Raw genomic sequence first — 22,461 nt, forward strand, 5'->3', positions numbered from 1 at the left:
CCCACAAGGGTCCATTTCAGGGGAAAGAAGGGCGAGGACCTCAAAACATCAGGAGACAGAGATTCTCACACAGCCCGGAGGCCTCTCACATCCAGAACAGAAACTTTATTGAAGCAAGAAAAGCAGCGCAGGCTCCTCCCAAGGGGCCCCCCACCCTTACCCTCCTAGGCTACCACCCTCAGCAGCAGCAGAAGGGAGCCTTCCACTGTATCAGGACCTCCCCTCAGTCCCCGAATCCTCCCCCTGGGGCAGGTCCGCAGCCCCCTCTGCTTCCTGCTCCCTATGTACTAGCACATGAGCTGGGGAGCGCGGGCCGGAATCTCCAGAAGCCAGAGTCCTCGCCCCTCCACTGTCCGGAAGCCCGGTTCCTGATGATTCCTGGGTCCCCACAATCCCAGGCCCTGTCAGCTCTGGGGTCTCAGGGATGGGAGGCCCCAGGTTCTGGAAGCTGTTGTGCACTCAGGTGATGCAGTGACAGGATGCTGGCACTGTCAGGAGGCCGGGGTGTACCTCCCTCCGCCAGAGTTCACTGCACACAGGCTACCTCGCTTTGCAGTCGAGATACGGTCTTGGTCAGCTCTGTGAGTCTGTTGCCCAGGTCTGGAGGAGGTGGAGTACTGAGGGGCCTTTCAGAGGATGAGCCTGCCCTGTACCCCTTTTACCCTTTACAGAATCCCAGGGGTTGCCGTATCCAGAGTTCCTGAGGGAGAACTGGAAGAAGTGAGGAACGGGTGTGTGGGCTAGGGGTCAGGTGGGTGGGTGAAACTGGGACAGGTGAATCCGATCGGGTGGGGAGGGAGGAGCTGAGGAGCTGGAAAGAAGGGAAGTCTGGGGGCCAGAGAAGGATGACAAGCCATGGGGAAAGCTGTTACTGGGTAGACGTTCATGCGTCCCGCCCCCCGCCCTCTCCCCAGTCTATGGCCAGCCAGCTCACCGCATCCTTCAGGGCCCAGTTCACATCCCTCCCCGCTTTGTCCTTTCTGCTACTCTATCCTTCTGCCTTCTTATGAGCCTCTGAAAATGACGGGCTCCTTCTCCCTTCAGGCACTGATAGCAATTTGCGTCTGTCTTAGCTGCACTTAATGCCCAGTGTGATGGTTTCTCTTCCTCACCAGACTGAAAGCTTCCCATGTGTCCCTGCCCCGTCCCTCCCTCCAAGACAGGGCCTGGAACGAAAGAGGCCATAGTGATGAATGTTGGTGGAATGAGTCAGTAAGTGAGTGAATGAAAGAGGTGAATGAGTGACTGGGTAAGGGAGTAAATGGGAGAATAACTGAACACACCTAAAGGCAGGAATGAGCAGTTACATGAAATGAGTGGGATAAATGCCCGGATGGGTCAGAGGGTGATGGAGTGCAAGGGGCCATGCTGTGCAGGTTGCCCTTCCAAGGGCAGGGCAGGATGGGGCCCCATATTATGCAGGCTGAATGAGGATGTGACTCTGGGAATGGGGCCTTTATCCCAGCTGAGCAAGGAACAGGAATGGGGAGGGCTTGGAGGTGGGCGACGAACCTTTCTGCTGGGTCTCCTCGAATTTACGCCGGGCGGTCTCTATGTAGCGCTGCACCAGGGCGTTGATGATGTGAAGGCAGTAGGATCCATGCTGTTCCTTCTCAGGCACAGCCCCTGCCCCAAGATTGGCCTGGAATGGGAAGACAAGAGGGTGGGGGAGATTCTCTACCTCCAACCTTCCTCTGATCACTGCCCATGCCCCCCCACCCCCAGGCAAAAAAGGCCCAAGCAAAGTCTGTGTAGACTTTTCTGTCCCTGACCCACCTAGCCCCTGGCCTCCACCCCACAGTGTGGACCTGGAAGGTAGAAGGACAGGGGCCAGAAGCTGGGCAAGGGCTGACGGTGAGAGGACCAGGAAGGGGTGGGTGAGGGCTGGGAGGCTGATGGTGAGGAGGGGAGAGCCCCCTACAGACCTGGCAGTACCTGAATTAGGAAGGCACCTTCATGCCAGGCCAGACTGGGCTGGGGAGCTCCTTGGATGTCTGGCCTCTTGGCCTCCTCTCTCAGGCCACTGTCAGCCATCTAACTGCCCTGTTTGTGGGACATTTCTTTGACTTCTTAACATGTTTTTTTTAAAAAATGTTCAAGTATGTCTCGGACCAGTTTAAGAGAAAAAGTTCTGTCTGGAGCTTAGTGAGTATTTCGGGCTTGGGAGGAGGGTGGCAAGGACTTCTGTTTAGGCTGCATGACACAGGGTTGGAAATTCAGGAAATGGCCAGAGCCAGGAAGAGGGAAAGGGAAGCCACGTGAGAGAGTAGAAATTGAGACAGGCTTTCTGGGGAACATACCTGGAAAGATAGATAAGCCCGGGGTATGCAGACAAGTGGATGGTATAGACAATACAGGTGAAGGCCTGACACCAGGGCGACCAGCAACAAGCTGAGGAGGTACTCACAAAAGTAGGGATGAGGGGATAGTCTGGCTTCTTGGTTTTGCAGCAGGAACAGCAACAGCAAATGAACTGGCAAATTCTCCTGAGAGATTTCAATGGTGGGAAGAAGTTGGTTAGAGGACAGGGAAATGGGGGCAGGGGCTGGGGATTTGGGGAGTGGGAGCTCTGAGGTCATCACCTGAGAAGGTAGAAGACAGCCTTTGGGGAGGGCAGGATGTTGAAGGGCACAGGCAGTGTCAGGCCCTCTCGGAAGTAGGACAGACAGATCTTGGAGCGAGCAAACTTCCACTCCACGTCAGCATCATCCCGGGAGCCAGGCAGCAGGGGGTGGTGCAAGGACCTCGTTAGCACATGGCCCCCCTGCCCACTCAGACTTTCTTTTCCCCACTCCTCACATCTTTGATTCTCCAGTGTGTCTATAATCCTAGCCAGCCTCTTTCTTCTCCCCATACTTATCTCCGACCTCCACTGTCCCCCATTTCCTCTCTCCCCACTATTGTCTTTCATCTTTCTGACATCCAGTTCCTGCCCAGCCTATTCTCCAGCCTGCAGACCCTAACCCATCCGTTTCCTTCCCTCTCCCTCTCATGTTCCGTTTTCTTCTCTACAACACACTCCTCTGCCCAACCCTAAAGGGGAATCAGCACTAGACTTTGGTGTCTGGAGATACTAATAGCATCACTAAGACCCTCATTTTACAGAGGAAAACTTGTCCAAAGCCACAAGCAAGACAACAGTGGAGGCAGAGCACAACGCCACATGTCTTGCCCCTTTGCACCCTATTCCTCTCCATTCCTTTTTCCCTTCTGCTCCCTGGCCTAAACTGGCCTCTGTTTACACACCTCAATCTTCTGGAAGGAGTTGGTGATCATAGCAATGAGCATATTGAGCAGCACAATGACCACGACGATGGTAAAGATGCCATAGAGGGCCCGGCCCACAAACTCAGGCACCAGAAACTGTCCACCATGCTGTGCTCTTCCATGCCGAACATGGTCCAGAACAGAAACTGGAACGTCTCATTGAAACTGGCATGCCAGGCCAAGTAAGGAATAAAAAATGAGGGGTGGGAGAAGAGCCTGAGCTCACCCACACATACTCCTTCCCACCCCCAGGATGCGGCCAAGAGTGCCCACTTCTGTGCAGCCCTTTGGACCACCTTGGCCAGTACAGACACTTGCTGTTTCTGAGCTCCAAATCTTATTCTTTCAGTCAACCAGTATTTACTGAGCACACGGTAGTGTCACAGGTGCTAAGGATACATCAGTGGACAAGAGAAGCACGTTCCTGTCTTTTTTTTTTTTTTTTTTGAGATGGAGTCTCACTCTGTCGCTCAGGCGGGAGTGCAGTGGCCGGATCTCAGCTCACTGCAAGCTCCGCCTCCCGGGTTCACGCCATTTTCCTGCCTCAGCCTCCCAAGTAGCTGGGACTACAGGCGCCCGCCGCCTCGCCCGGCTAGTTTTTTGTATTTTTTTAGTAGAGACGGGGTTTCACCGGGTTAGCCAGGATGGTCTCGATCTCCTGACCTCGTGATCTGCCCGTCTTGGCCTCCCAAAGTGCTGGGATTACAGGCTTGAGCCACCGCGCCCGGCCGCACGCTCCTGTCTTCATGGCCTTATGTTCTGGGGTGCGGGGGGTGAGATGGATATTACTTATACCAACAATTTAAATTTGTGGCTGGGTGTGGTGGCTCACGCCTATAATCCTAGCACTTTGGGAGGCCGAGGTGGAAGGAGAGCATGAGCCCAGGAGTTCAAGGCTGCAGTGAGTTGTGACTGTGCCACTGCACTCTGGCCTGGGTGGCACAGTGTGACCCTGTCTCAAAAAACAACAGCAAAAAACTTTTGACTTACTTAGCAGTCACTCATGAATGAATAGCCCAGGAGGGCTTGGCCTTCCCTTGCCACTGTGAAGTGATGTCACCAGGAGCCACAAAGCAGGCTGGTATGAGTAGTTCCTGTCCCTGGCACTAAGAGTCACAGTAAGCTCAGTTCCTTTAAGCTAACAGCCTGAAGGTAGGCTATGGACAAGAATTCTTTGTAAGACAATAGGTCTGAATACAGCTTCCATATACACTGGAACCATGAGAGAGCCTTGACCAAGTGTGGGTCCTTTAGCATCATCGATAAAACTATCAGGCAGTTGCACTCACAAAGAATTTATGATTGGGCAGCTGCTCAGGAGGCCACCTAGAGCTCCCTGGCCTCCTGGAGAAAGCCCAAGCCTCTCACCAAGACCTCCCTGAGCTTCTGATGTGGGCCCAGCTACCCTCTGTCACTTCCTTTCACAAAATTCTCTCCATGTGCCAACCATGGGAGGCATCTTGCTATTCTCCAAACATACCTCCCTGCTTTGGCCCACGCCCCCTCTCTGCTCCGAATGCCCTATGTCTTCTCTGAAGTCTGTAACCTTTCTAGGTGAAGTCCAGATTCTCTCTTCCTGCCTTCCCTGGTCATCTAAGACAGAGGAAGGTGCTTCCTCCGCTGGGCACCCTCAGTATACACTCTCCTTTCTCACAGCATTTGTTGTCGCAAATCGAGCTCATTTGTGCACATGGCTATCTTCTCTATGACAAAGGGTCTGCTTTATTTCTCCTGCCTGTGCTTCCAGTACCAGGAACAGAACCTACTAAAAGAAAGTGTCAGTAAATAGGTATGAACTCAGCGACAGCAAAAAACCTACCACAACTGAATGACTAAGAAAGTGAATGAATTTTAAAAGTGAGTGAGACTGGGTGTGGTGGCTCACGATGACATCGTGAAATGCTGTCATCTCAGCATTTTGGGAGGTTGAGGCCAGAGGATCGCTTAAGGTCAGGAGTTCGAGAACAGCCTGGGCAACATGGCAAGACCCTATCTCAACAAAAAGATAAAAAATTAGCTGAGTGTGGTGGTGCATGCCTGTAGTCCTAGCTAATAGGAAGGCTGAGGTGGGAGGACGGCTTGAGGCTAGGAAGTCGAGGCTTCAATGAGCCATGATCATACCATTGCACCCTAGCCCGGGTGACAGAGCAAGACCTTGTCTCTAAAAAAAAGAAAAAAAATTTTTTAAAAGTGAATGAGTGGGCTGGGCACGGTGGCTCACGCCTATAATCCCAGCACTTTGAGAAGCCGAAGAGGGTGGATGACCTGAGGTCAAGAGTTCGGGACCAGCCCAGCCAACATGGTGAAACCCCGTCTCTGCTAAAAATACAAAAATTAGCCAGGTGTGGTGGTGTGCCTGTAATCCCAGCTACTCAGGAGGCTGAGGTGGGAGAATTGCTTGAACCTGGGAGGCAGAGACTACAATGAACCGAGATTGCGCCGCTGCACTCTAGCCTAGGCAACAGAGCAAGACCCCATCTTAAATAAATAAATAAATAAATAAAGGGAGTGAATGAACAATAAATGAGTGAATACACAAATATACCAATTAATTATTAGCCACATTTAGAAAGAATCGAACACCCAAAAGAATAATGACTGTAATGGATTATCATATTGAGTCCATAGTGATATTCAAAAAAAGAGGAAAGGCTGGATGCAGTGGCTCATGCCTGTAATCCCAGCACTTTGGGAGGCCGAGGCGGGCAGATCACCTGAGGGCAGTAGTTCAAGACCATCCTGGCTAACATGGTGAAACCCCGTCTCCACTAAAAATACAAAAATTAGCCAGGCATGGCGGCACAGGCCTGTAATCCCAGCTACTCAAGAGGTTGAGGCAGGAGAATTGCTTGAACCTGGCAGGACGTGGAGGTTGCAGTGAACCAAGATCACACCACTGCATTCCAGACAGGGTGACAGAGTGAGACTCTGACTCAAAAAAAAAAAAAGAAAGTAGGTGAAAGCACTTCTTTACAGAAGAATGCCAGTGAATAAATGTAGAAGAAATGACAGAGGCAGAAAATCACGATCTTGAAACCACTGTTATAATAGCCAGTTCAGGTAAAAATCGTCTATGGATGCTAAATCCACTGGGTGAAAGCTTTTGTTTTTTTTTTGTTTTTTTTTTTTGAGACAGAGTCTCGCTCTGTCGCCCAGGCTGGAGTGCTGTGGCTGGATCTCAGCTCACTGCAAGCTCCACCTCCCGGGTTTACGCCATTCTCCTGCCTCAGCCTCCCGAGTAGCTGGGACTAAATTAGCTGGGAGTACAGGCGCCCGCCACCTCGCCCAGCTAGTTTTTTGTATTTTTTAGTAGAGACGGGGTTTCACCATGTTAGCCAGGATGGTCTCGATCTCCTGACCTTGTGATCCGCCCGTCTCGGCCTCCCAAAGTGCTGGGATTACAGGCTTGAGCCACCGTGCCCGGCCTGGGTGAAAGCTTTTGAGGGAGCAGTGTTGTCACACCGTCTCAACATAGCTTCCTGTTACTAAAAGGGCTTCCCTGGTACCATTACAATGAAGACTTCGCTAGAGCAATGGGCCTCACCAATGGGCCACACTGACATCATGCACCTTCCGCTGTGATGCAGTGGAAAGTACACACAATCAGCTAGGTCATGTTCTTGCCAAAACTGCTTAACTTGAATCTAATTATGATCAATAATTTTTTTTTTTTTTGAGACGGGAGTCTTGCTCTGTTGCCCAGGCTGGAGTGCAGTGGCACAATCTTGGCTCACTGCAAGCTCCGCCTCCCAGGTTCATGCCATTCTCCTGCCTCAACCTCCCGAGTAGCTGGGACTACAGGCGCCCGCCACCACGGCTGGCTAATTTTTTTGTATTTTTAGTAGAGACGGGGTTTCACCATGTTAGCCAGGATGGTCTCGATCTCCTGACCTCATGATCCGCCCGCCTCGGCCTCCCAAAGTGCTGGGATTACAGGCGTGAGCCACCGCGCCCGGCCATGATCAATAATTAATAGATAAATCCAATTTGGTCTACACTCTTCATGCGAGACAAAGAGAAGGTTGGGGTGTGTTCGAGATTAAAGGAGGCCAAAGGGATATCACAACAAAATGTAACATATGATCCTAGATTGGATATCAGATTTTTAAAACTAGAGAGTCTTTTTTCCAGGCAACTGGGGAAATATCAATAAGGACTGTATAGTAAATAATATAAGGGCATGAAGCCGGGCGCGGTGGCTCATGCTTATAATCCTAGCACTTTGGGAGGCCGAGGCGTGCGGATCATAAGGTCAGGAGTTCAAGACTAGCCTGGCCAACATGGTGAAACTCCGTCTCTACTAAAAATACAAAAAGTAGCCAGGCATGGTGGTGTGCCTGTAATCCCAGCTACTCAGGAAGGTGAGGCAGGAGAATCACTTGAACCCGGGAGGCAGAGGTTGCAGTGAGCTGAGATTGAGCCACTGCACTCCAGCTGGGCAACAGAGTGAGACTCTGTCTCAAAAAATATACATATTTATATATTTAATATATAAAAATATAAATATATACATATATATAATGGTATGATGTTAAATTTTTTGAGTATGATAATGCTTTTGTGGTTATGTTCTTAAAACACATCCTGAACTGTTTAGGGATGAAGTGTCATTGTATTTACAATTTCCTTTTAAGTGTTTCAGGAAAAAAAAAAGAATAAAGGGAGCAACGGATCAAGCAGGTGTGGTAAAACATTAACAATTGGTGAAGCTGGGTGAAAGGTTTAGGGGTATCCACTGTAGTTTTCATAGGATTGACATTTTTCAAAATAAAAAGTTTGAGGAGAAAATGAGTAAATTAATGAATGTATAAACGAACAAAAGAAAGAGTGACAGAATCAAAGAGGGAGTGAGCAAACAAGAGAATTAGTTGAGTGAATAAATGAGGGAGGGAGGGAAAAAGGAGAGATCACTAGGGCTCCAAGCTGCAAGGTCCCAGGCTCTCCACCTCCCATCCTGCCTCTGCCCCTGCATACTTGCCCAGCTGCTCCGTCTCCTGGTAGGACATATAGATGTTGTTGAGGCCACAGAGGAAGGTGGTCAGGATGATCATGAGAATGAACATAAACCTGGCAGGGGGTAGGACAGGGGAGGGTCAGAGCAGGTCTCTGCCTTGAGAGAAGTCAGGCTCCGGGAAGAGGGATGAAGTCCTCCCTGGCTCTTTGCTCAACAAATATTCAATTCGGTTATTTATTTATTTATTGAGACAGAGTCTTGCTCTGTCGGCCAGGCTGGAGTGCAGTGGCACGATCTCGGCTCACTGCAACCTCCGACTCCCAGGCTCAAGCAATTCTCCTGCCTTAGCCTCCTGAGTATCTGGGATTACAGGTGTGTGCCACCATGCTCGGCTAATTTTTTTATATTTTTAGTAGAGACAAGGTCTCACCATGTTGGCCAGGCTGGTCTTGAACTACTGACCTCAGGTGATCCGCCCGCTTCGGCCTCTCAAAGTGCTGGGATTACAGGCGCGAGGCACTGCGTCCAGCAGGTTATTTATTTATTTATTTATTTATTTATTTATTTTTGAGATGGAGTCTCGCTCTGTCACCCAGGCTGTAGTGCAGTGGTGCCATCTTGGCTCACTGCAACCTCTCAATCTCGGGTTCAAGCGATTCTCCTGCCTCAGCCTCCCAAGTAGCTGGTACTACAGGCATGTGCCACTACACCTAGCTAATTTTTGTACTTTTAGTAGAGACTGGGTTTCACCATGTTGGCCGGGCTTGTCTCGAGCTCCTAACCTCAAGTGATCTGCCCACCTCAGCCTCCCAAAGTGCTAGGATTACAGGTGTGAGCCACTGTGCCTGGCTAAATTTGGTTATTATTAACAATAGAGGCTGGGCCTAGTGGCTCACGTCTTTAATCCCAGCACTTTGAGAGGCCGAGGCTGGCGGATCATGAGGTTAGGAGATCGAGACCATCCTGGCTAACATGGTGAAACCCCATCTCTACTAAAAATACAAAAAATTAGCCGGGCATGGTGGCTGGCGCCTGTAGTCCCAGCTACTCAGGAGGTTGAGGCAGGAGAATGGCGAGAACCCGGGAGGCGGAGCTTGCAGTGAGCCGAGATTGCGCCACTGCACGCCAGCCTGGGCGACAGACTAAGACTCCGTCTCAGGAAAAAAAAAAGAAAAAAAAGAAAAAAAAGAATAAAGGGTACTAAGTCCAAGCAGTCAAAGCTGAGGATGGAGTGGTCTCTCAGGGAGGGAATGAGATGCTGAGATTCTAAAGGAATGACACAGGGACAGCTGGGAGTCAGAATCCCACTGAACAGGAGTTATCATCAGAAGAGTCAGAGCCACGTGTGAGAATGAGTTGGCCTGCCACGGGGAGGCCAGAAGAATCCTGGGTGGGGTGGGAGGTTCTACCCCAAGCTAAGCTGAGCTAAAGTTGTTAATATTAATAGATGCAGCTAAGGTTTTTCCCACCAAGGACATTCACTGTAGTCCTGCTTCAGGCTGGGGACTCCCAGGGAGGCAGGCATTAACTACAGGCCCTGATTAGGTGAGAGGCCAGGTTTTGCTGGACATGATTAGGTGATAAGGACCAAGAAGGCCAGATAAGGTCAGGGGTTCAAAGAGCAACTGCCAAGTGGAAAGGACCCAAAGGGACCCCTAAGTCCAGTGCCATCGCTTTTTCCTTAATGATGGGAAAACTGAGGCCCACAGAGGGGTCATGGAAACTGACAGAACTGGGACTGGAACTCCCAATCAAGGGCTCTTTCTGCTATCTATGGTTCGTAATCTTTTCTGGGGTCATGGGCCTGTTTGAGAATTAGATGTAAGTTGTAGACCCTCTCTGCAGAAAAATATACATTTACCCTTCAAATTTTGCCTGTAATTTTCAGGGGTCTTTGGAGCGCATGCCTCTGGAGGAACACAGGTCAAGGATTCCTGTGTTACCCAAGAGCTGGGGAGTTTTGGAAGGAAGTCAAATGGAGTCTTCAGAGCAGAGCTCAGAGCAGAGCCGGTATGCACCGGATCATGTCATCGATCATCTTGCCGATGGAAATCTGCAGAGTGCCCAGCGACTCATGGGCCGGCAGAATGTAGGCCAGGTGGGTGAAGCTGAGCATACTGGTGACAGCGAAGAGCACCTCAGCCAAGAACTGGGGATCCTCGGTGTGCCACTTGCTTCGTTCTGTGCGGGGTGGAATGGGGGCTGTGGCTGGAAGAGCCAAGAAAGAAGAACTGGAGGATTCAGGGCTGAGTTGAAGGGACACTCACCAGCCGTGGTGAAATAGTGGCAGGCAGTTGCTTGGGAGGTGGTCCTGGCAGTGCATGTGGGCAAGCCCAGCCAGGAAGAGGCGCAGTGCGAAGGCAGCCAGGTACAGGGACAGGATGATCATATCCAGGAAGTTTCACCAGTCCAGGAGGTAACTGCGCAGGCCCTCAATCCACACTTCCTTGCACTCAAACCATAGGAAGCCTGAAGCGGGGTGGCAGGGAGCCCAGGACAGGATCGGACTGAACTTCTTCTACGTCAGAGCTAGATTACGAGGCGGGGGAACCTATGAATGGCAGTGGGGTGCTAAAACATTATGGGGTGGTCAATGACATGTAAACATGTAATCTATTCCGGAACAAGTGATCTTATGTGAACATAAAAAAGACTCCTTGCTGATGCAGACACTGCTGGCGTGACTGCACCAATGATCTCAGTCAGCAGACACTCAGAAAGTGAGTATCACCTGGGACAGGCTGTTTATTAGGAGAGAATGACTGAAATTTGTTTCTCCGTGCCCTCCACCAAGTAAATACTGGACAAATAATTGAAGAATATTGATTTGAGGCTGGGTGCGGTGGCTCACGCCTGTAATCCCAGCACTTTGGAAGGCCGAGGCAGGAGGATTGCTTGAGCCCAGGAGTTTGAGATCAGCCTGGGCAACATGGTGAAGCCCCATCTCTATTAAACTATTTTTAAAAAGTTAAAAAAAAAAACAGAGTATCGACTTGAAGGGGCTCCAAATTCTCAGGTTGCTCAGGCTACCTGTGTTCCAGTGAGGCCCAGTACCAGACCTGGGGCTGGGGGTCTTGGGAGCTGGACCCCATTAGCTAGGCGGCCCTGCCCACATTGCACCCTTCTCATTCCCTGGGTACAATCATGTGCTTTTTCACTCACTGTTTGTTTCCTCTGCCTAGAATGTCCTTCCACATCCTCTGGAAGCCCAGCTCACCTTCGTGGCCTAGGTCACATGTTATCTCCTCCAAGTAGCCTTCCCTAAGCAGGTGGAGTGAATTTCTCGGGGTTTTGTGTTCTCACAGCTCATATCTCTGTGATCCCATCATTACGGGGCACTGCAGGATATCGCTCCACAGGTCTGTCTCTACCCTGCCTCCCCCTGAACTTGGAGGCCCTCAAGGGCAGGGACTATGTCCACTCTTCTCTGTCCCTGGTGCCCAGAACAAATTAAACAAATACGTCAAAAAAAAAAAAAAAATATATATATATAGAGAGAGACAGACAGAGTCTTGCTCTCTGTCCCCCAGGCTGGAGTGCAGTGGCACTATCTTGGCTCACTGCAACCTCCACCTCCTGGGTTCAAGCAATTCTCCTGCCTTGGTCTCCCAAGTAGCTGGGATTACAGGCACATGCCACCATACTTGACTAATTTTTGTATTTTTTAGTAGAGACAGGGTTTCACCATGTTGGCCAGGTTGGTCTCGAACTCCTGACCTCAGGAGATACACCCGCCTCGGCCTCCCCAAGTCTTGGGATTACAGGCGTGAGCCACTGCGCCCGGCCTAAACAAACATTTAGTAAGCTCCTACCATGTGCCAGTGGGAACCTCTGGTGAATAAGACAGTCCCTGCCCTCCCAGGGCTTACAGTCAGTGAGGAACACAGTGGTTAACCCAAGTGGGTCTCATACAGTGTGGTAAATGCTAAGACTAAGGAGCAGGGGGACAGAGGGACTGTTATGGGTGTTTAGGAATGGACCCTAACCCTGATTTAGGGGCCAGGGAAACCTTCTCCAAAAGTGGCATTTAAGCTGAGACCTGAAGGAGGAGTGGGAGCCAGCCAGGTGAAGGGGCAGTGCAGGAAGGGGCGAGTGCTCTAGAAAAAGTGAATGAGCAAAGGCCTAGACAAATGTGAATATCATGTGGTCGGGAACTGAAATCAGTTCTGTAGAGCAGGAATGCCTTGTGAGGGTGGGGTGCACGCTCAGTGAATATGTGTTGGATGGATGGGGCCATGTTGAACTTTTCCATGTACTCTTAGGGTTTCACTCATGATAGGGCATCAAGAAACATTTATTACATGAATAAATAGGTTTGTTTCATATGTTTCTAAGACTTTTCTTCTCCCATGGGTAGGAATTCTATTGGTTTCCTCTCCACTCAGCACAGGTCAATCCACGTTTAGTAAATAGGATGAGAAACTTTCCCTCTTGGGCTGCTCTTAGTTTCTTTCCCTAAAGTTTCTGCACCAGATTTCCTTTCTGGCATCACTGACTGGCCTGGTACAGGGTGGAGCAGTGGACTTGGTATACTGGTGGCTCTGGAGTTCACTAACCAAGCCAGAGCTAAATGAGAGGAGGACAGCCGAGGAAGGCGCCACCAATTTGGCCTGCTGAGCTGACGGGCCAGAGGCTGGCTGAAGCTCTGGGGATTCTTATAAACTGCATTTGCTAAATTGTTTGTGAATACTCAGTTCTGCTATAGAAGAAAAGAAAACAAATGGAATGGATGACACTTATGTGTTAAGTATAGGCTAGTTACTTTGGTGACATGTTGAACAAATAAAGTTAGTAGAGTATGTGTGTGTGAACATGCATAGAAAGAGATGGACAGACTCTAAATATTCATGATACACTGAATATGCTTGAAGCATATGAGGCCCTCAGTATTCATGAGATCTTAAATCAGCTACCCACTGGCACCAGCCGTTCTCTTTCCACATGTCCTCTGCCCAAATAATGCATATAAAAGTAATAGCAGCTCATCAGGATAACTGGCAAGCTACAGCTGTGGCCAAACATAACTGTCACTGTGTTTCTCCCATAGATCAAGTCTTGGGCCAAGGTATCTTCTTTTATTACTATTATTTTATTTTATTTTATTTTATTTAGTTTGGAGACAGAGTCTTGCTCTGTCACCAGGTTGGAGCAATCTCGGCTCACTGCAATCTCCGCTTCCTGGGTTCAAGCAGTTCTCCTGCCTCAACCTCCTGAGTAGCTGGGATTACAGACGCATGCTGCCATGCCTGGCTAATTTTTTGTATTTTAGTACAGACGGGGTTTCACCATGTTCCCTGGGCTGGTCTCGAACTCCTGAGGTCAGGCAATTCGAGTGCCTCGGCCTCCCAAACTGCTAGGATTACAGGCGTGAGCCACTGCACCTGGCCAATCTTCTTTTATTTTTAAGGGATAGAGTCTCTCTATGTTGCCCAGGCTGGTCTTGAATTTCTGGCCTCAAGCAATCCTCCCACCTCAACCTCTTGAGTAGCTGAGATTACAGGCATGAGCCACCATGCCTGGCTCCAGGTACCTTCTGTCCATTGCACCACCCCCCTAACCCCAGCCACTCAAACCTCAACTCTGATCCTCATTACAACACCATCATAATTACACCACTTACGGATTTAACTCGCTGTATGATTTGAGTCTTTTCATTTGGTCTGTGAGACTTTCTGCTCCATGACCTCCAGGAGAGCCTGTCTTGCAGTACCTGGGGGCTGCCATGACACCAAGGTATGTTCCCACCTCGCACTGTGGACCAGGGTCTTATTTGTGAGAGGACAGAAACCTCCAGGCTAGGTAGTGACTGATGCCAGGGAGGGGGAAGAAGGGGTCCTTGCTCAGGGAGTCTACCACAGGGCTAGGTCCCCGACTAGGCATGAGGGAAAGGGCCCTGTACTGTGTTACAGCCCAGAGGGGTCTGGTTATATGTTCAGGGGTTATCTACAAAGCAGGATCCCCCTGTTGGGGTGCTTATTGTGAAGGACAGGAAGGGGGGCCCCTAAGGGACACTGCCACAAATAAAGGGTCCTACACTTATACCTGTGACCCAAATCATGTGTAGTGAAGTCTCCCAGACACTCTGGCTGCGGCCACGGAAGGTGCTCAGCTGTGTCTCCACGACCAGGGACTCTCCCAGCAGGAAGATGAGGCACCACAGACAGGAGGCGGAGTGCAGCAGGAACTTCAGTACTGGGATCTTTAGCAGGCGGCCCAGCTTCCAAGGGAAGGAATGGGAGTAGGGCTCTCAGTCCTGGGTGTCTCTCGCTCCTGCAAGCCCTTCTAGACTGCTCCACCCGCGTGACTCCCCTTTCTCAGATTCAGTCACGCACTATTCAGACATACATTGAGAATGTGTTACATATCAGGCCGTAGACTCATATCTGTCATCTCCTTTCCAACCATATGAGGTAGACATTATTCCCGGCTTTTTTTTTTTTCTCCCAAGAACTGAAGATCACAGAGGTAAAGTAACTTTCCCTTGGAGGCCCCACAGGCTCTTCAAACTCAACCATGTTAAAAAATAAATTCATGGGCCGGGCGCGGTGGCTTATGCCTGTAATCCCAGCACTTTGGGAGGCCGAGGTGGGCGGATCACGAGGTCAGGAGTTCAAGACCAGCCTGACCAACATAGTGAAACCCTATCTCTACCAAAAATACAAAAAATTAGCTGGGCATAGTGGTGGGCACCTGTAATCTCAGCTACTCGAGAGGCTGAGGCAGAATTGCTTGAACCTGGGAGGCAGAGGTTGCAGTGAGCCGAGATCCTGCCACTGCACTTCAGCCTGGGCGACAATGCAAGACTCCATCTCAAAAATAAATAAATAAATAAATAAAAAATAAAGAAATTCATCATCTTCTATCCTATCTTGCTCTTCCATCTTCTTCTGTGTCCCCACCTCATAAAATGACCCGGTCACCCAGGCCGGGAATATGAGACATCTCTATGTGCTTGTCCTTTCACACCAGTCTCTCTAACTCCTGCCCTGCATCCCCAGCCCACCTTTCACACCCCTAGTAGAAGGCACTTTCTGAAACACAAGACTGATGGGGGACTCGCCTCATTAATCCTACAATGGCTGCTATCCTCTGTGGCTTATAAGGCTCTGTGAGATCTGGCCCCTGAGTGCTTCTCCACCACTCTTGATCTAATTCCTTTCAGTTTCTCTAACACTTTGGGTTCTCCCTCTCCCAGGCCTTCACACATACTGCTCCTGCTTCCTGGAACATCCCTCTCCCTATTCCTCACCTGCTCAGCAGGAACAGGGCTTTTTTTCATAACCCCAGTGCCAGGCACCATGCTTGGCTCACAGTTGGGTCTCAAGGACATATTGGTTGGATGAAGGGCTCCCATGGAATTTGTAGTCGGGGTGGGCCTGTCTTTAGGAGAATATAGGGCTGTTAATAGGATTAAGGTTTTGGAGGCAGAGACACTTCAGTTTAAATCCTGACTCCACTATTTCCTGTGTACTTTTGACAAAAAGAGCATTGCCCTTCCCTGTGCCTCAGGTTGCTACCCTATACCCCTGAAGCAGAATGTCTGCCTTCCTCAGGGCTGCACTTCCAGCTACTTAATGGAAACATTCACACAAAGTTATATTCACCAAGTGTCTAGCCCAGGGCCTCATAAAACAAGTGCTCAATAAGTGACAGTTGTCATTAATCTTATTCTTAGTACCCGGGACTTTGGTGCCAGCCAGTAGCCAAGGCAGAGGAAGGGCATGGTGAGGAAGATGAGGAAGGCAACAAAGAGCTTCCAGATGGTGGTGTTTCCACGCCAGCCAGCCAGGTTCCCACACCAGATGGAGGACAGGACTTGCTGGCAGATGGGGTGTGCTACAAACTAAGCAGAGATGGGGCATAAGCAGAGGGGGAGGCCACCAGGCAAGGAGGAGGATGGGGGAGCCAGTTGGGTACACAGCACTTCCTTCCTTGCCACAGAGATCGAACAATCCTTCTTTTCTCCCCACATCAGTCAACTTGCTTGTCATGTGACCATGGGCAGACCCATCACTCTCTAGGCTTTGGTTGATGGAGGGGAAACTGAACTCAAAGATTTTCCTGAACTCTCTGGACCCTACATTCTTGAGTCTAAGTTAGACAGTGGTGGGTAGAACTGGGGACCCAAGACCCAGAACCCCCAGGGTCCCTGGCCTTCTTAGAGATATGGGACATTAGCCTAGATGGTCTTGAGGAAGGCAGAAGAGGGAAACCAGGGTTTGCTGTATTGGGAGACAGGGCCAGGGGAGCCATTATGAAAGAAGGTTTTTGGTTAAGTTCCTGGTGGATGTTGAGGGTGGATGAGATGAGGAGCAAGGGGTTGGGGGAGGCTAAACAAGGAGTCTGTCTTTAGCTTAGAGGGGAAGATGTCTGAGGAGACAGGCAATAATGGAGTCTTTTGGGGGATATTTAAGGCCTGAGAGACCTAGTCTTATCTTGCTTTATAGAGTGATGTACTGGAATTGAACAGAAAGACTGGATTCAAGTAACTCAAGTCAAAGATAAAGCTGTCTAAGACCAGATGTCCTGGTCTGAGGTGAGGTCTTGGTGGGTAATGGGTCTTTCAAGGGCTGGGGAGAGGTTACAGGCTTATATTGAAGGTAAGAAGGGAGGGGACCCACAGGGCCAAGGGTCTAGACAGAAGGGTGCTCAGGACCAAGGCCTGAGAGGGTCTTGAGGGCAGGAAAAGGAGTTGCTTAGGGCTGGGTCAGGGAGACCTAGAGGTGGCAGGGCAAGAGAAAAGGACAGGGAGGGGATATAGCTATGGCCCAGCTGACCCGCTTCTGGTTGTAGTTGACGGCCAGTTGCAGCCTCGCCAGGTTGGGGATGCCTTCCTCAAAGGCTAGGCCCAGACCCTCAGCCTTGGGCTCCGTCTCGCTGTCCTCGGCCGGGTGGTTGAGCCGGGTCAGTGACCTCGTTCTGGTTCCGGCACATGCCCAGCAGCTCAAAGCCATAGTCCTGGCTCGGTGACTCCAGGGCAATGTACTCAGGCTTAGGGAAGCAGGTCTGTGTGTGCCTACCACCCTGTGGACCCAACCCCATTAAATCAGCCTACTCCTCCCTACCCCCCACGCCCACCAATAGTGGGCCTAGGCCACCTCTGTCCTGCCCTTGCACCATCATTTCCTACATCTGGTGTCACTAGGGCATTGATTTCTTTCTTCTTTGCCACCTCGCCCATCCTTCTTGCTCTAATGAGGTACCTCCAGGGTCACTTTGCTTATCTAGTGCTATTGCTACCTCATCACTAAGTCACTTCAACCCAAACCCCTCTGTCATTTTTTCTGTCTCTTTTCCTTCCTCTTCTAATCTGTTTCTTGTCCCATTTTTACACCTACTCCTTACACCCTTCATGTGCTCATTTAATTTATTGGAACACCTACCTTATAAGAGAACTAGCGTTGGCAATTTTAGGAGATGCAGAAATGAATAAGGCAGTTCTTATTTATTAATTATTATTATTATTATTTTTGAGACAGAGTTTCACTCTTGTCACCCAGGCTGGAGTGCAATGGCACGATCTCAAGTGCAATGGCATGATCTCGGCTCACTGCAACCTCTGCCTCCCGGGTTCAAGTGATTCTCCTGCCTCAGCCTCCCGAGTAGTTGAGACTACAGGCATGTGCCACCACGCTAGCTGATTTTTTTTTTTCCCCCTTTGAGACGGAGTCTCGCTCTATTGCCTAGGCTGGAGTGCAGTGGTGCGATCTCGGCTCACTGCAAGCTCTGCCTCCTGGGTTCACGCCATTCTCCTGCCTCAGCCTCCCAAGTAGCTGGGACTACAGGCGCCCACCACCACGCCCAGCTAATTTTTTGTATTTTTAGTAGAGACGGGGTTTCACCGTGTTAGCCAGGATGGTCTCCATCTTCTGACCTCATGATCTGCCCCCCTCAGCCTCCCAAGGTGCTGGGATTACAGGAGTGAGCCACCGTGCCCGGCCTACTCAGCTGATTTTTTTTTGTTATTAGTAGAGATGGGGTTTCACCATGTTGGCCAGGCTAGTCTCGAACTCCTGACCTCAGGTGATCCACCTGCCTTGGCCTCCCAAAGTGCTGGGATTATAGGCATGAGCCACCATGCCTGGCTAGTTATTATTTTTAAAAAATAGGTGGGCGTGGTGGCTCACACCTGTAATCCCAGCACTTTGGGAGGCTGAAGCGGGCAGATCACCTGAGGTCAGGAGTTCAAGACCAGCCTGGCCAACATGGTGAAACCTCATCTCTACTAATAATACAAAAATTAGCTGGGCGTGGTGGCAGGCACATAATCCCAGCTACTCGGGAGGCTGAGACAGGAGAATCGTTTGAACCCTGGAGGTGGAGGTTGCAGTGAGCTGAGATTGCGCCACTGCACTCCAGCCTGGGTGACAAGAGTGAAACTGTCTCCAAAAAAATTAAAAAAAAAAAAAAATATAGGGATGAGATCTTGCTATGTTGCCCAGGCTGGTCTCGAACTCCTGGCCTCCTCATCCTCCTGTCTCAGCCTCCCAAAGCGCTGGGGTTAGAGGCATGAGTCACCGTGCCTGGCCTAAGGCAGTCCTTGGCTCCAATTTATCCATTATCTCCTGGGTTTTACTTGAGGCTCTTACCCTAGAGAGCATCCAGGGATGGCTTTCAGGAGGTGAGGTCTGAATCCCAGCACTGTCCTCAGGTGGTATCACATTGGGCAAGGTACTTCCCCTTCCCAGGCCTCAGCTTCTCTGCTATAAAGTGGGGATGATACTTCCTGCTATGACTGTCTCTTAGGCTGCTATGAGAATGGAGGGAAAGTCCTTTGGAAAGGACTGCCCTTTCCTGCTAGCTGTGCAGTGGGGGCTTTTCATTCTCCTATCCTTCCACCACCCCGGGTCACAACCTCCTTAGCCCTGTATTTTAACATTCGTGTTAGTTTCCCCACCTAATGGTCATCTTGGGGATGGGGATGGGGATCGAGTCTAGCTTGACACACAGGATCCGTCAGGGGATGAGGGATGGACATACTGGACTGGCGGCATTCCAGGACCCTTACTAGTCCCTGCCTCCAGGCTCCTCTTCATGCATTCTCAGTCCTTCCTGCAGTGTCTCCCCTTCACTCATCACCATGTATACTTTCACTACCTGAGAGCCGTTGCGTGGACTGCAGCCCTATCTCAAATACCCTCCCTGCTCCTCTTCACTTGTATGTAACCACCCACTTCCGTAGCTCAGCTTAATGCTACTTATTCCAAGGAGTCCTCCCTGAACACAACAGCTGTGGCTTTCCTGACCTGTTTTCTGGGCTTTGGAAGCCCTGTTAGCACCATTCACAGCGGCACTGAATGAAGACAAGCATACTGGGAGCACCTTGTCCCCTCTCTCTGACTTTTCCCTGCTGTGATCATACGCTTGAGAGCCGCAACACACCATGCTCCGGGTGGGAACACCTAGCAGGTATTCAGACGTGATGTATTCTACTGAACATCATCTCCAAGTCTGTCCAGCTGTTTTTCTAGTTGTTTCTGTTCTCTCTTCTCCCTCAGACAGACCCAGGGCTCCCCTGGAGTAGGGTTGTGCCTCCCCCATAAGACTAGGCCCCTCTGGAGTGGCTGTTCTCTGCCATTAGAATGAAATTCTCTTGGGGGGATTCTTGACTCCCCATCAAACTAGAGGTTTCCTGAGAACAGAGGCCAGGCCTCGTCCTCTTTTTGTGACTTCCAAACTTCTCAGAACACCCACCACAGGCCCAACCATGCTCCTTGCGTGCAAGGTGCCTGAGCTCACGGCTAAGCCTGAAGGCAGCCAGTGTGGCATCCTCACTGGCCAGTGAGAGGTGGGCCTTGTTGGCAATGCCACGGTAGGTGTTGATGCAGGACAGAGAGAATTTAAACAGGTCATAGCAGCGGGCGTTGCTGCACTTGAGGCAGGCACAGGAGACCAGGTGGGGCCAGGCAATGGTGTGGCCCTGGTCCATGAGCAGCTGTGCTATCTCGTACAGGTCCTTCTGGCAGGCCAGGGTGAGAGGAGTCACACCAGGTGCAAAGCGGGAGCCATCAATTAATGAGTCAAAGAAAGCCAGTGAGAAAGACCTGGTGTCTACTTTGCGACCCTTCTCCCGTTCCAGGTGGGCCAGCAGGCGATGCACCACTGCTGGTTGCTTTGTGTCCGCTACCACTAGCAGGGCCTCATGGATCTGGCGGAAGTCAAACTTGACACTGGCCAACAGCACATCAGTGATGGCCTCATGGCCCAGGTGGATGGCCAAGTTGAGTGCTTCCCTCCAGGAGTGCTCCTTGGCCTCTTCCACATTGTGCAGGGGCCCACCTGGCCCACTGCTTGTGGCCTTAACCTCTGACTCCAGCAGCTGCTGCACAAGGCCCAGTTGGCCCTCCTGGATGGCAGCCAGGAGTGGAGGTGGGAACCTGAGCTTCCTGTTCATGATCTCAGTCCAGTTAGGCTGTTGGTGGATGAAGGAGTGGAGAGGCTAGGACCCTGAGTTTCAACCCCCTTTGTGATGGGGCCTCTTTCACCCTTCCATGTTCTAGCACTTAACCCTCTATATCCAGCCACCATTATATTCTTCCTTGTCCCAAATACACACTGGCAAATATTGTCTTATTCATCATTTTATTGTGTAGATTCTCAGGTTAGGAAAATCAAGACTGTACAGTGGGGGCTTTCTTTTCTTCCCCCACTGGGGAGAGAATGGGGGCCCCTTCCTCAGCTGAGTTTGACTGGGGGCCCCTTCCCCAGCTTGACTTCCACCCTCACAGGAGCCCCCCAACAGCAGGGCTACCTGTGGGTACCTTGGGCAAGGGTAGGTTAAAGCAGGGGTGGGCTGCCCTGGCAGCCTAACCCCACATACAGGTGCACAGGATCTGTTCAGACCCAGCTCCCCTCTTGCTGACTTCATCTCCCAGATGCTCCTTCCTCTCAAAGTCCCAGAGCCTCTCCCAAGGGCAGGCCCGGACATGTCCACACAGGAGGGTTTTGTGTGAGTTTTGAACTGGGTTTTTGTCAAGCCCCTCAGTTCTGACCAGGACCCCAGCAGAATCCCAATATCCTCTTTCTTCACCAATCCTCCCGCTTTGCCCTCCCCTGCTTTGGGGGACCTTTCTCCCCCTTGGCACTGCCTCGTCCCTCTCTTCTACTAGGCCTGGCCCCATCCTCACTGCTTTTCTCTTCTGGGTCCAAGATCAGGGTTCCAGGGGCTCTTCTCCCACCTACATAGTGATGTCTGCCACCTGCTTGGCAGCTAGGATGCCCCTGCAGTGCCTCTGGGCCAATCTTTTGTTTTATTCATGGGTAGAAACGGGAGCAGAATAGGAGAAGGTAGGGGAGCAGGCTTCTTACGGTGATGGGGTCTGTGGTTGTGCCTACCTATGCAGGCACCTGTGCTGGCAGGGACCGAAGGACTGAACTCCTGCTCAGTCTTTTCCTTGACTGTGCCTAGCATCCTCTTTCCTATCTATTCAAAACCCTGCCCTGGGCCCTCTCTTTGCAGGACCAGCTGCTCCCCCTCTGCTCTATACCCTGGGGACCAGGGGAACCGGTGTTAGTACCACAGAGTGAAATCTTCTGGGAAAGGGGAGAGAAGACATATTTGCTCAAGGAGGTGGGAACAGAATTTGGAATATCACAGCTTGAGGGAACCTTTGACATCCTCTGGTCCAACCACCTCCTTGTGTAGATGAGGAATGGGATCTGCCCAAGGTTCTACAGCCAAGCCTAGAACTACTCCTTACTCATTAACCAATCTGGTCCCTATCACAGTTCTGTGAGCGGGAGGTTGGGAGATTTTTTTCTCTGTTAATTCTGGATGCTAAAATAAATAACTTGCTTAGTGTCACATAGCATCACCATTACCTGATTATACCCAGGACAGGAGCCCACAAAGGAGACTGAGAGCTCAATTCATGAGATGCTGGATGTCAGCCTCGTGCTCAAAACCCATATGCACATTCCCAGCACACCACAGGATTTTATCTGTCCGGCAGCATTTGCTCTTCACTAGGCCTCGGTTTTCCTTTCAGGAAAATGGGCATGAGAATGTGCACCACTCACGGAGGGAAAGACATTCTGGATGGTGTCCCAAGGCCCAAAAGTTCCAAGGAGACTTCCAAGGGGGAAAAGAACAGAGCTGGCCTTAGAAGAATCAGATACCATGGTCACAGAAGCCTTGACAACTGGGAATGAGGATCAGGCTAGGCACAGAGGTGCCCTCAGGCAGAGTCCTGAGGGAATGAGTGGAGGGGAGGAGAGAGGGAGCTTCAGCCTCATCAGCC

At 50.7% G+C, this 22,461-nt stretch overlaps 1 protein-coding gene across 1 annotated transcript; it reads right to left on the reverse strand.

Moving 5' to 3' along the window:
* Positions 1-94: 94 nt before the first annotated feature.
* On the reverse strand, positions 95-22,342 carry LOC112605921 (short transient receptor potential channel 2-like). The gene is given in 18 exon segments (XM_025355818.1): positions 95-472; positions 474-600; positions 1,513-1,642; positions 2,408-2,486; positions 2,583-2,711; positions 3,248-3,365; positions 3,368-3,432; positions 8,242-8,334; positions 10,240-10,402; positions 10,489-10,525; positions 10,527-10,690; positions 14,264-14,438; positions 15,900-16,064; positions 16,999-17,127; positions 17,129-17,245; positions 19,535-19,623; positions 19,916-20,633; positions 22,241-22,342. Coding segments are annotated over 18 exon segments (2,862 nt in total). The 3' UTR covers positions 95-210.
* Between the last annotated feature and the right edge of the window lie 119 nt (positions 22,343-22,461).

This window comes from Theropithecus gelada, chromosome 14 (genome assembly GCF_003255815.1).
Source record: "Theropithecus gelada isolate Dixy chromosome 14, Tgel_1.0, whole genome shotgun sequence".
Classification (NCBI taxonomy): domain Eukaryota; kingdom Metazoa; phylum Chordata; class Mammalia; order Primates; family Cercopithecidae; genus Theropithecus; species Theropithecus gelada.